Source organism: Nicotiana tabacum, chromosome 3, assembly GCF_000715075.1.
Source record: "Nicotiana tabacum cultivar K326 chromosome 3, ASM71507v2, whole genome shotgun sequence".
Classification (NCBI taxonomy): domain Eukaryota; kingdom Viridiplantae; phylum Streptophyta; class Magnoliopsida; order Solanales; family Solanaceae; genus Nicotiana; species Nicotiana tabacum.
In genome coordinates this window covers 102808100-102821990 of record NC_134082.1, presented here as the reverse complement: position 1 = coordinate 102821990, position 13891 = coordinate 102808100, and the positions used below count along the sequence as shown (strand labels likewise).

The 13891-nt window shown below is 36.7% G+C and overlaps 2 protein-coding genes across 2 annotated transcripts; one reads left to right on the top strand and one right to left on the bottom strand.

The window, feature by feature from the left end:
- The first annotated feature begins 749 nt into the window (after positions 1-749).
- On the top strand, positions 750-3943 carry LOC107820236 (LOB domain-containing protein 36-like). The gene is made up of 4 exons (XM_016646484.2): positions 750-946; positions 1106-1197; positions 2121-3114; positions 3622-3943. The coding sequence occupies exon 3, from the start codon at positions 2131-2133 to the stop codon at positions 3061-3063; it is 933 nt and encodes a 310-aa protein (XP_016501970.1). The 5' UTR covers positions 750-946; positions 1106-1197; positions 2121-2130; the 3' UTR covers positions 3064-3114; positions 3622-3943.
- Positions 3944-7863: 3920 nt separating this feature from the next.
- LOC142176783 (uncharacterized) lies at positions 7864-8415 on the bottom strand. The gene has a single exon (XM_075245128.1). It carries the CDS (start codon positions 8413-8415, stop codon positions 7864-7866), a length of 552 nt encoding a protein of 183 aa, XP_075101229.1.
- Positions 8416-13891: the final 5476 nt, after the last annotated feature.

Below are 13891 nucleotides of genomic sequence, written 5' to 3'. Positions count from 1 at the left end.
AAAATTTGGTGCTTTGTTATAATATAATCTTGTGAATCTCAAATGTTATCTCACAATTATTTGATCTTTATCTCCAATATTTTTTTTTGCAATACCATTATTAGGATTTTTGTAATTCAAGAACTCATCGTTAAGTAGTACTATTGCTTTGTAGTTCTATTGTGAAGTATTGCGCGAATTACTTAACGCAATAAATAATATGTAAAATTTTATGCGAGACTTAAAAATAAATTTTCTGTAGGTTAACTTAGTTACCAAGATTATATTGGTCTGTTAACATTTTTAATGAGTAATTTGATAGTTTTAACAGCAAAGCAATTGAATTATAGCCAAGAAATCTACAATAGATTTGAGATGTTAAACATTAGAGCAAGTAATTAAATGTGAGGGAAGTTTTGTGATTCTATGCAAGTTGAAGTCGTTTTTCTAAGCACACCCCTCAGTGTAGGGGTAATTTAGGAAATGGATGAAATTATCGCAGGGACAAAGAGGTAACTCAGAGTTGCATTTATTTTAATTTTCCTCGACAGAGTCGCATTTATTCATCACTCGGGGCAAAGGATCAGACGGTCAAAGTTGTATTTCCGATCACATGGACGGTCAATAGTAGAAGGTATGCCGTTAAGGGGGTTATTCCTTATTATTAACCCCTGTAAAAGGATTTAATTACAAACTCTACCCTTCATATAATTAGATTACGTGGACTTCTATTCCATGGTACTGATAATCACTTTTTTTAATCATTCCATTCATTTATTTTCACTCCTCTCTATATCTCTCTCTCTCTCATTCTCATTTCAATGATGAAACTATAAAAAAAGAATAGCTGGGTTTTCTCATTTCTTCTTTGTTATTGTTTTACTTCTTCTACTGGGATCGTGAAACTTGAAGATCGGATCAAGAGCTTTCGAACTCCAGCCCTAAACCTCCACTCGCTCATCCCAAGGTTCACTCCTTTCTTTTGTATACTTTCGTTATCCATTTTTTCCCTTATTTTTTTTCCTCTTTTTCGATTTTATACGGCTTATAGATGTCGATTTTTCTACTCACATCGAAGGTTTCAGCCCTCATTCTTTGTTTACTCCATTTTTTTGGGGTTTTGCAGATGAATTGAGTTGAGGAGAGGGAGAGAGAGAAAGAGAAAGAGAGAGAAAAGGGTTACGGAGTGATCTGAATAGGGTTTGCTACATAAGAAAGGTAAATGAATTTTCTGATTTCACGTTTTGTTTGTACTCTTTTCTTTATTTTATCGTCTTGTTTTTACTATTTTGAACTCGTCTTTTGATTTTTGATTGGGTTCCTTTTTTGTTTTTGTTTTATTCTGATCTTTTTCTTGGCTGGTTCGATAAGGAAGGATCTCAGAGAATCCATTAATGTGATATTTTGATATAAAAAAGAAGTCCTTGATCTAGAAAGATCCGTAAACAAAAGATTTCTTGCATTCCAAGTTTATCAAGTTAGAGAGAGAAAAGCGAGAGTGAGGTGAAATTTTGTTTTCATTCAAGTCTCCTTCGCTAACTTGGCATCTTTTGTGATACACTGCAAGTTTAGTCTGATCTTTGCTATCTTATGGTTTTTCACTTTTTCCTCCTTTTTTTTTTGGCTTTTATTTTGTGTTGTTTTTGGTTATTTTTATATACTTTTATTGTTTTTCTTTGTTGGCTAAGGGCATCGTTAAACTTTTTAATATGACTCCGGGGTTTCTCGGAAAAATCGGATCAAACACTTCCGATATGTTTCTATGTCACTCTACAGTTGCTATATTTACGCTTTCTGGCTTCCTTTAATTATAACAATGAAAATGAAATAATAAGAAAAGAAAAGGTCTTACTGTATATATGATTATATTAACTTACCATGTCCACTTCGACATGCTAAGCCATTAATGTCTTACAGCTTCTTTATGATCGGTAAATGAAACTTCGTTGAATGCCACATATCCTTTCTTTATTTTTCTATGTGTATAATAATCATTTCTTGACTAATTTTTGCTCTACTTGTATCGATTTAGCATATTTACGAGTGCAAACACCCATATATTCTCTTCCATTTATAATTAGTACTAATTCTTTAAAATCTTTTTATGTGTTTTGTGGCATTGATGTGTACACAATTTTTAGGAACCAAAGGATGTCGTCGTCAAATTCTCCGTGTGCAGCATGCAAATTCTTACGCCGAAAATGCACCCAAGAGTGTGTTTTTGCACCATATTTTCCACCAGATCAGCCGCAGAAATTTGCCAATGTCCACAAAGTCTTCGGTGCTAGTAACGTGGCTAAATTGCTCAACGAACTCAATGCTGCTCAAAGGGAAGATGCTGTGAATTCCCTTGCTTATGAGGCTGAATATCGCCTGAGAGACCCAGTCTATGGTTGTGTTGGCCTTATTTCATTGCTTCAACATAAGCTTAGGCAAGTTCAAGATGATTTACTGAATGCGAAAAAGGAATTAGCAACCTACATTGGTCCATCAGCAATGCTACCGATTCTTCAACCTCAAGGGTTTCTCCAACCGCATCATATGAATAATCCATCTTCTAGTACTATGATGCCTTTGAATATGAACCCAATGTTAGGAATGCCAACTGGGGTCCCTCATGGTGGTCAGTTAATGATCCGTGACCCTCAGCAGCAGCAGCAGACAATTGAAGCTCAGCAGTTAGCAGCAGCAATGGCTGCAAGGGAACAACAGGAGATGCTTAGGAATTATGAGCAGCAACAGCAACAACAGCAGCATCCTCAGCAACAAGATATTGTAAGGTTTAACAGTGGGTTTGACTCTACAGGCTCAGTGACTGCTACTGGATTTCACCAAATGAATTCTTCACCCATATCAGCTTCGTTGGCTTTGGGCTCCTATGAGAATAATCCTTATAATCTGATTCAGCAGCAGCAGCCACAGCAACAGGAGCAAAATCATCCTCATCACCAGCAGATTCATCTTCAGCCACAGCTGTTGCTGCAGCAACAACAGCATCAGACGCCGCAGCAACCAGAGACCCCGAGGCAGCAACAGAGAGCCAAAAGCGAAGAGGAGGGAAGGAGCGTCGGTCCTTCATGTTGATGTCTTCAGTACTGTGCTGACAAAGCTTTATTAAATACATTTTTGATCTTGGTAAGTCTCTCCTTTTCTTTCTCTTCCCTTGCATTTTCCTACCTTAAATATAGTAAGTCCTTTTGTGGATTGAGATTTCTAAACACATGGTTGGCTTGCATTTATGTATGAAAAGTTTTCATCCCTTCTTTGTCATTAATTGTTGGTTTCTTTTTTTAGTCAGTTCAAGCAAATATTAAATAAATGATTGTCATTTCATAGCCAAATAGTGAAATACTTTAATAGCTTGACATACTATTGGTTAATTTATGTGTTCTGGACCAGTGCGAATTTGGTAGTCAGTGTGAAATAAAGCTGATGTTGAAAATGCCTCCGGTAATGGGTAGGGGTTTGTTGTAAGTCGGCAGCCAAACTGGAAAAACAATAGATCATCCAACAATATATCTTGAAAAAAATATTGAATCATGATATAATTATGAAATGCAAATGTAGCATCATCCACATTAGACTGGATCATACTTGGTGCCTTTTCTCTAACCTTTCTTTGTCTATGCCTTTTAACTGCAGCAAATTGATGCCATATACCAGCGTATAAAAAGAGAGACAGGAGATAGAAGAAGAGAGATTATGATGTACAAAGAGAAATGAGAGATATATAGTAGCAGAGAGAAATGAGTATTTTCAACTTGAACTTTAAAGTTTGTAGGTATCAGCTCTCTTTTAGACTTTATTTCCTACTCCAAAATTTCTATTCGTCAAGACCCTTTTTGAGTTTTGAAGAACACAGTTTATTCCTGGAAAAGGTACATTTTTCTTAAATGTTGGAGTAGCATTAATTCCAAAAACAGTGTTGCCTTTCGTTTGAATATAGATGCTTGCTTTAATTGTCTCGCTGTCGTATAGTCATGTAGAGTAATACATACAGTTTATATGTGAAACTGTGTTCGTTAATAAGTGGTAATAAACTCGATTCTTTTTCTTTTCACTCGAAATGACAAATAGTTATTGAAAAGGAAACTGTCAACTGTGTTAAGTCACACACACACACACACACACACACACACACACACACACACACACACACATATATATATATATATATATATATATATATATATATATATATATATATATATATATATATATATATATATATATGTAGATTCATATGAGTACATCAGCGTTTAGTTGTTCAATTTATGAGATAGATTCAGATGCATCCTTGTATCTGAGATCGTTGACCATGACTTCTTTATATCTTTACTACTGAAATTTGAAATTTAATATTTGCTGTTATAGTTTTCAGCTTCTTTACTACTGTAATTTGAAATTTAATATTTGCTGTTATAGTTTTCAGAGCTTTCGTTGAATATAGAAGTAATATGGAATATTTTATCACAGTTGGGCTCATAGATTTCATGAAATGGCTTTGATGGCCATGTGCTATTTCACTTATATAATATATGGATCCTAGGGTAAATTAAACTAGTCACACAAGTGGGAACATTGAGAACTGAAAATCTAAAAAAATATATAATGATGGAATTTTTTGGTCACCTGCACGTGGCCCCTATTTCATATTTGGAAGAAGGTAAGAGGTACCTGTCATGTAGTATTAGGTGATTTTGGGCTTATGGTTTGAGGGAAAATTTCAAAGTTATCCAGACTCCAAAGTCCGTACCTAACCAATCAGGGTCTTACTCAACCCCTTTGGGAAGCAAGCATATCCCTTACCTGATGGTGGAATTGAGCAACTGTTGTTTTACATACTGCTTCCATTGAAGGACATCTGATCTTGATTTGATAAAACCTCAGTAGAAGACGTACGAGGGTCCACAAAAGAGGTGAATATATGGTTAAGTCGATGTAAACGAAGAACCTTACTAGGGTTTGACATGTCATGATTTTCTTGAAAGAGATGAATTATTATCTTCAAGAATACAAACATATGAGCGTGGCAAACACGAGCACAATGAGCGTAACCTTCGTGCTTAGTTATTATACTCCCTCCTTACCAATTTATGTGAACCTGTTTGACTGGACATAGAGTTTAAGAAAAAAAGGGAGAAATTTAAAAATAGCCAGATTTACAACTGGTCATTCAAAAATAGCCACAGTTTCAAAAGTAATCGAAATTTAGCCAATTTTCATGTGAAGATAAATCTGAGCGAAAACACTGTTCAAAACCCGAAAAATACGCCTGTATATTATACTGGAGTTCCAGCATAAGTATGCTTGAACTCCAGCATATTATACGGGAGTTCCAGGATAACTATGCTGGAACTACAGCATAATATGTTGGAGTTCCAGCATAAGTACACTAGAACTCCAGCATAATATACGGGAGTTCTAGCAAGTATAAATGTCCAGTATAATATCCTGGAGTTTGGAGCACCGGTGCTCTAGTCTCCCGTATATTATACGGAGTCAGCAAAGTATACCAGTCCAGCATAATATGCTGGAGTTCGTACACAGATGCACTGAACTCTCGTATATTATACGGGACCGATCTCTGTTGCAGCAAAATAATGGCTATTTTTCATTCACTTCGTAAACGGTGGCTATTTTTGATTGACCAGTCCGAAAACTGGCTATACCGTGCTATTTTAAACAAGTCCAAATGGGGCCCAGAGTATTTGTGTGGTTATAAAAGCTTCTCATTAAGGGTAGAGTTGTAACTTTAAGCTAAATTGTTACCAAATTTAGAAAGGGTTCATTCTTTTTGGAACAGACCAAAAAGGAAATAGGTTCGCATAAACTGGAACAGAGGGAGTAGTAGTTGTTATAGAGCATAACTCTGAACTGACCGCGAGTAATAAGCCAAAAAAAAAAGATAAGATATTGAGCCTATTTAGCTTAGCTGATTGTAAATAGTTGATAAGCTTGAATGCTAATAAGTTATTTTAGGTATTGAAATTGATTTTTTTAAATAAGTATTTTTGCATTAGGGTAGAATTATGAACTTGATAATAATCAGTTGATGTAAAAAAGTGTTGATAAACAGTTCTTTTGTTAGATTGATTAAAATACTCTTAAAAACTTTACAAAAGATTATAAATTAAAAAGTTTCTTCGTAAAAAAGAAGAAGATGAACAATGAATATGAAATAAAGAGAAAGTTAAAAATTTTGTTTGGGGGAAAGGTATTTTGTAAATTAGAAAATATTATTAACGATAAACTGGTCAAACAAAGAGTGTTTAATTACAAGTTGAAAGTCATAAGCTGGAGGTGACCAACTTATGATTTATTGTTGATTTTAACTTATAAGCGCTTGACTTACAAGCATTTTGAGTATTTATGAAATGCATAAATAAAATAAAAAACACTTATAAGCCACTTTAATCAGCTTATAAGCTTAACCAAACACCTTCATTGTCTAGTACTCCCTCCGTTTCAAATTAGATAATGTAGTAGTGTATTTAAAAAAAAAAAGAAGACTTTTGAAATTTCTGGTCTTAAAACTTAAGGGGTAAAAGCTTTGTGGGGCCATAATATTTGTGTGGGTATAAAAGATCCTCATTAAGGGTAAAATGAGTAAGATGAAGAGTTTAAAGTTGAATTATTTTCAAATTTAAAAATGTGTCATTTGTTTTGGAACAGACTAAAAAGGAAAACACCTCATCTAATTTGAAACGGAGGGAGTAATATTCAAGCCTCTAATATTGAGTATCATGTTTGGTACTGCCGAAATATTGGTATTGTTCAAAGGTTTGGTGCAGAGGCGGATGTATAGGTTAGTTTTGGGGGCACGTGAACTCGTGGTCTCTCTGCTAAATTAAGTATTTTATGTATGTATTTTTTAGAATTAGTCCAATATTATTTGTTGGCACCCATGCTACACCAAGCCTGAATAGTGCACTTAGTTGAATATTGTGTTATTTGCCCAAAGAAACAAATACCAATTCCCACTTAGTATTTTTTTTCCTTTTCTTTAGTGCTGCACCCATGTTTTAAAAATCTATGGACACCCATTTCTCTTACTATTTGATGTTAAATACTCCAATTTCTTTTACTGGTTGATAGAACGAAAGTTCACTTTTTAGGTTTATAAATAGCTTTGTCATCTAATGGGTAAAGACACATAGAAGTGAAAGAAAGAAAAGAGTTCTCTCGTCTCTTATATTATTTTTGTTCTTGTTACTTTATTTTGCTACATTGCTTTTATTTTATAATACGTTATGAGTCTCTAAAGCTCGTCCTTCACTCACATCGGATTCATACTACTATCACTTTATCAACCGGTATATTTCTTTTAAAAGTTTTTTTTAGTACTGCCGCTATGCATCTGTACAGGTGGAATCTATTTCTTTTGACTTACTTATAATATGCTTTGTCTTACGTAAGAGGAAAGATGAATGTTATATAATTCATACATCAAATATGATTTCTTGGTGCCTTAATTCTTTCAGTTTATAAGATAAAACATGACAGAAACTTGATATACATAGCTCCAAACTTATGTGTTCAATTATTGTACAAATGTATACCATGCTTTCAATTTTATTACGTAATTCTCTGTCCATGTATGTTTTTTATTTATTTATTAAAGCCATCCATCCAGGCTCTCACCTCCTGTGGTGGTGAGGAGTTTGGTAATGACCCCTACCTTGTGTATAAGATACCAAAGAAGTACAACAAGAGGGGCATAAACCTTACCTCCGTATCAAGGCCAACTAAAACTAACAGTCTTAGAATATACCTATCTACCTTAATAACCAAGCTGAAGACAAGGACTAATTCAAAGAAAACTGTTACAAAAAGACCTAGTCCAAATCTGGAACAAGGTCATAGAGGAAAAAACATGTAACTTCATGGTGGAGCAAAGTTCCATCCTTCATATTTCACTTGTCTGATTCTGAATGTTGGCAGCCCCAGCTTGTCCATTCTAAGTGCTCTTCTGGCTTCTCTAGGTAGATCACCTTCTTGCGTAAAAATGATATTTTGATTTATTGTGGTAGCGTGCTTGGCAAATACATCGGCTACCATATTAACTTCCCTATAACAGTGAGAAACCTTAATATTTCTCTCCCTCACCCTATCAATGATATGTTCCCGACTACTTTCTAGTTGCCAAGGTGGTTTGATCTTCCTTTGGATCAAGTTAACGACCAAGAGAGAATTCAAACAAAGAGAGAAGTTGGATAAGTTCTGATCGCAATACCAGCCAATACCAAATAGTGTAGCTTGTGTTTTACCGTAATTGTTAGTTGAGAATTGGAGAGGAATAGCAAAGGCTATAATCATATCTCCATTTCTTCTTCTAACAATACCTCTAGCTCCAGCTAACTTCCGAGAGGTCGTACAACTGCCATCAGTGTGTAGAATCAGAGAATTGTTCTGCATATTTTTCCATCTCACCATGATATTAGATAGTCTAGGTCTGTAGTTGATAGCCACAGTGCATACATTACTCCAGTTCCATTGAAAGTTTATCTTTCTAAATCTTTTCCCCAAAGACACCTTAACTTGAAAAAGAATTTGATGCCATACTCTATTGAGTGAGATAGACTTCTGACCATATTTTTTCGAGCATCGTGCCTTCCATAGTTCCCAAAGAACTATAACATGGGTGATATGTAAAAGTAATATGTGGATAGCATTGTTGGGTTTAATGTTCCACCACTTGTGTAGTATAGAGTTGATACTCAAATTATAATGGTTAATTCCCAGAGGATCCGCCGCCATTCTCCAAATCCCGGTAGGCAGTTCACTCTGTAGAAATACATGGGTGATGGTTTCCTCTCTTGGACTCTTACAACAAGTGCATATAGAAACAACAGTAAGGCCAAACCTGTGTAGAGAGTCATCAAGCGGAATCTTTTTCTTTTTTTTATGATTCTTCAACAGAGAAATGAAATTTTGAAAGGGACTTTCTTAGCCCATAATTTGGCTGAGGAATGGAGAAGTGTTCTTCTTCTGTCTATAATGTTTATAAGTAGAGGCTGTAAAAATATTTCCATCACCATTTATGCTCCAGATAGCCTTATCAATGTAATTTTCTCTCTGAGTATTGATTTTGAGAACCTCTGTAAGCACTTGATCAGGAATGATTTCCTTGAGAGCATCTAATTTTCATTCATATTGATGAATGAAGTCAAGAACTTTAGTGTTGCCTAGTTTAGAAGGCACGTTCACTTATTGGACAATGGGACCATTTGAAATCCATTTATCCCACCAGAATAGAATTTTGCCTTCTCCCAATCTCCAGTAGATATTAGGTTCCACATGCTTCCTAAAATCCGACAGACTCTTCCAACCGATTGAGTCTTTAGAATTCTTAACCTTGGAGATGGGGTTGGACCTGGGACAATATTTAGCATTGAAGAATTTGGTCCATAAATTATTTTCAGTCCTAAACCTCCACCACTTTTGGCATTGCAGGAAGTACAGGTGTCTTGTAAACTTCTGAACCCTGTGCCACCTTCTGTATATGGATAGCATAATTTTTCCCAGGCACTCCAGTGGTAGCTATTCTTATCTTCACTCATACCCCAGAAGAAGTTTGAAAAATACATCGCAATTTATTTAATCACGATTTTTGGGGGAATTAAAGCTGCCAATAGGTGGAGAGATTGAGACTGAAGAATGTGTTTTGTGATGGGCGCTCTTCCCCCTATTGACAACATCTTGCCTTGCCATCCTCCTGCCTTGTTGAGGACTTTAGTAGCCAAATCAGTGAAGTAGACCACTTTTTTCCTTCCTGTGAAAATAGGACAACCTAGATAGGTAAATGGGAACTCACCGTGTTTGTAACCGGTCAATCTCTTACACCTCCTTATACTCCTTCTGTTTGAGCTTCCATGGGTATAGAAATTTATCTTATTTTTATTGACTTTCTGCCTAGAGGCATCTTGATATTCCTTAAGCACCTTCATCACCATGTTGACAGTCTTCTCGTCCCCAGACGTAGATAAAATTAAATCATCTGCATAACATAAGTGATTGATTTGAGGAACATTTCTGTTCATGGAGAAACCAATGTAGTTGGCTTTGTTGTTCAGCTGATTCAAAGTTCTAGAAAGCACTTCAGCAGCTATATTAAATAGGGCTGGAGACAAAGGATCTCCTTGTTTTATCCCCTGGAAGAGTTGAAGAAACCATATCTAGTCCCATTGATAATAACTGAATACCAGTTATTAGAGATCGGCCTACTTATGCTTATATACTTTTACAATATGAATCCATATTTTTGGCTTATCTAAAGAACTAGCATGATCATATACTATCTAATTCTTAATAACAGGCTGTTGATCGTGAATAAGTATTATTAATAAAGATTAAGGATATGATGGTACTGTTAATCTCATCCTTACTAACTTATGGTATTTGTTTCATTACATCATTATCCTTTTTCTAACTTGAGTTATTTTCTTTGATAATTTTTATTATGTCGAATTTATCAAAACTTGAATATGTGGCACTTGACATTTCTGAAAAGAACTATTTATCATCAGTTCTCGATGCTGAAATTCACTTAGACACTAAAGGTCTTGGTGATACCATTACTCAAGGTAATGAGGTCAAGTCAAGACAAAGCGAAAGCTATGATTTTCCTTCGTCATCATCTGGATGAAGGATTGAAGGTTGAATATCTGACAGTGAAAGACCCACTTAAATTGTAGACTGGCTTGAAGAAAAGGTATGACCACCTTAAGGTAACGGTATTGCCAAGGGCTCGTTATGAGTTGATGCACTTACAATTGTAAAATTTTAAGACCGTAAACGAGTATAACTCTGCTATATTTAAAATAACTTCCCAATTAAAATTATGTGGGGAAGCTATAAATAATAAGGACTTGTTGGAAAAGATTCATACGAATTTTCATCCTCAAATATAGTGTTACAACAACAATACCGTAAAAGGGGGTTAAGAAAATATTCTGAGCTGATCTCATGCCTTCTGATGGCTGAGCAACATAATACTCTTTTGATGAAAAATCATGAGGCCCTCCTCGTTGGATCTGCTCCATTTGCAGAAGCGAATGTGCTAGCAGCACGTGATAAGTTTGTGTCACGACCCTAACCCGGACCCGGTCGTGATGGCGCCTCTCATGAAGACAAGTCCAGCCAACTATTCCCAATTCGACGTTAAACAGTTAAAACAACAGTAAAACAGTCTAAGACATGATTAATAATACGAAGTAGAAGATAATATCGATAAAAATGCGAAAGTACAACCCAACACAGCCCTAACCGGGGTGTCACAAGTCACGAGCATCTAACAATACTGAATCCTCAAATGTAACTACAGAGTTTTAAATACTGAACTAAGAACATAAAAGAGATAAATAGGGAGAAGCTTTGGGCTGCAAACGCCAACAACTACCTAAAGACTCCTCGAGATCCGCCTGAAGCTGGAATGAATCAGCACTCGGGAGTGGGACCAGCTACGCCTGAATCTGCACACGGGGTGCAGGGAGTAAAGTGAGTAATCCAACTCAGTGAGTAACAAATGTAAATAACGACTGAAAGTAAGAAAACACGTAAGGCACAAGACATTCTATAATGAAGTAGTAAAACCATTTAAAAGCAGTAAACCAGTGAAAAGTTAAGTAACAATCCTTTTTCAACAAGTAAACAGGTAATTGACAGGCAGTTAAGGCAAAGTAAACAATTAGAAGTTCGCCCCTCGGGCAACATCTCAGAACAATACCATCCCCTCGGGCTCAATGTCATATCACAATGGGTACTCACGCTCACTGGGGGCGTGCAGGCTTCTGGAGGGGCCCCTTACGGCCCAAGTGCAATATCAATCTATCTCGTGGCATCAAACTAGGCCCTCAGACTCATATCAGTCAAGCCACCTCGTGGCATAAATATCTCAGGCCCTTAGCCTCATAATCAGTGTCAAATCCTCACAACATAGGCCTTCGGCCTTACTCAGTCAAAATCCTCACCAGCCCCCTCGGGCAATAGTAAAACATGGTTCTTAGCCCAAAATATCACTTAAAAGATCATTTAAGTGTTAAAACATAGTAAACATGGCTGAGTACGAAAATAGTGAAATATAATATGACTGAGTTCAGGTATAAAGTCAAAACAGTGAGGAAATAGCAATAAAAGTCCCTAAGGGTTCAAATAGTTGTCATTCAGCCCAAATATGGCATTCAGCTCAAATAATGATGATAACAAATAGTTTTCAGTCAAATACGCGGTAAAATAGTCATTCGGGACGGACTAAGTCACAATCCCCCAATAGTGCACGACCCCACGCTCGTCATCTAGCGTGCGTGTCACTTCAATATAGCACAACGATGTGAAATCCGGGGTTTCATACCCTCAGAGCATCATTTACAATCATTAACCACCTTAAACTGGTCAAATCTCTAGCTCGCGATACCTTTGCCCCTCGAATCGGCCTCCACTCGCGTCGAATCTATCCAAAATCAAAACGGGAACGTCAAAATATGCTAAGGGAATGAAGCCCAAGCAAAAACAATCAATAAAGGGAACAAATCCTGAAATTACCAAAATCCGACTCCCGGGCCCATATTTCGGAATTCAGAAATTTTTACATAAATAGATTCCTTATCTCCCCATGAATTCATACATATCAAAAGTTCGCAAATCCGACCCCAAATGGTCCTTCAAATCCATAATTAAAGGCCTAAGTTCTCAAGCCCTAGTTTCCCCAATTTTAGTCTTTGATTTCCATAATTTCTAGCCCTAATCCATGAATTAATAGCATAAGAACAAGTTTTAGGTCCAAATTCCTTACCTCAATGAAGTTCTCTTGAAATCCCCCTCTCAAATCGCCCAAGAAGCTCCCAAGCCGAAGTAAAAAATGGTGAAATAGCTAAATCTCGCGGAATGAAATAACTTATATGATCTGCCCAGGCTTTTCCGCATCTGCAGTCCAAAACCCGCTTCTGCGGTACCGCATGTGCGGTCAAATCCTCCGTTTCTGCGGAATTCGCTTACCTAGCCTACATCGCATCTGCGACCCAACTTCCATATTTGCAACATTGCAGATGCGGTCCCCATACCGCTTCTGCGGTCTCTGCTCATCTAGCCCTTTTTCGCTTTTGCGATAGATCACCCGCACGTGATCCGCAGGTGCGAAAATACCAGAAGCAGTAAATTCAACTGCTGCAACAAAATTCCAACTTCTCCGTTAACCACTCGAAATCATCTCGAAGCCTCCGGGACCTCAACCAAAAGCACAAACATAACCCAATACCTTATTCAAACTTGTTCCAATCATCAAAATGCCTCAAACAACATCAAATCTACCAAATCACATCGGATTCAAGCCTAAGTTTCTAAAATTTTCCGAAATACGCTTTCGATCAAAAACCCAACCAAACCATGTCCGAATGACCTGAAATTTTACATACACATCCAAAATGACACAACGGAGCTAATGCAACTCTCGGAATTCTATTCCGACCCCTATATCAAAATCTCGCCTACCAACCGGAAATCGCCAAAATATCAACTTCGCCAATTCATGCCTAAAACTACTCCAACCCTCCAAAACCCATTCTGATCACACTCTTAAGCCATAAATCACCTCCCGAAGCTAACCGAACCATCAGAACTCACATCCGAGCTCTCTAACACATAAGTCAACATCCGGTTGACTTTTCCAACTTAAACTTCCTTAAAAGAGACTAAGTGTCTCAAACCTTACCAAAATTATTCCGGACTCGATCCGACCAACCCAATACCATAAAACACGGATAATGAAGCATAAAGAAGCAAAAATGGGGGAAACGGAGCGGTAATTCATGAGATGACTGGCTGGGTCGTCACAATTTGAAAGAAAACAAAACACATAACATGGACATATGAATGTATGCGACATGGCAAAGGACGATATAATAATCGTCATCAT

Bases quoted from the DNA above. Each gene is read 5' to 3' on its own strand.
- LOC107820236 (XM_016646484.2), top strand. From the start codon at position 2,131: ATGTCGTCGTCAAATTCTCCGTGTGCAGCATGCAAATTCTTACGCCGA.
- LOC142176783 (XM_075245128.1), bottom strand. From the start codon at position 8,415: ATGGTGAGATGGAAAAATATGCAGAACAATTCTCTGATTCTACACACT.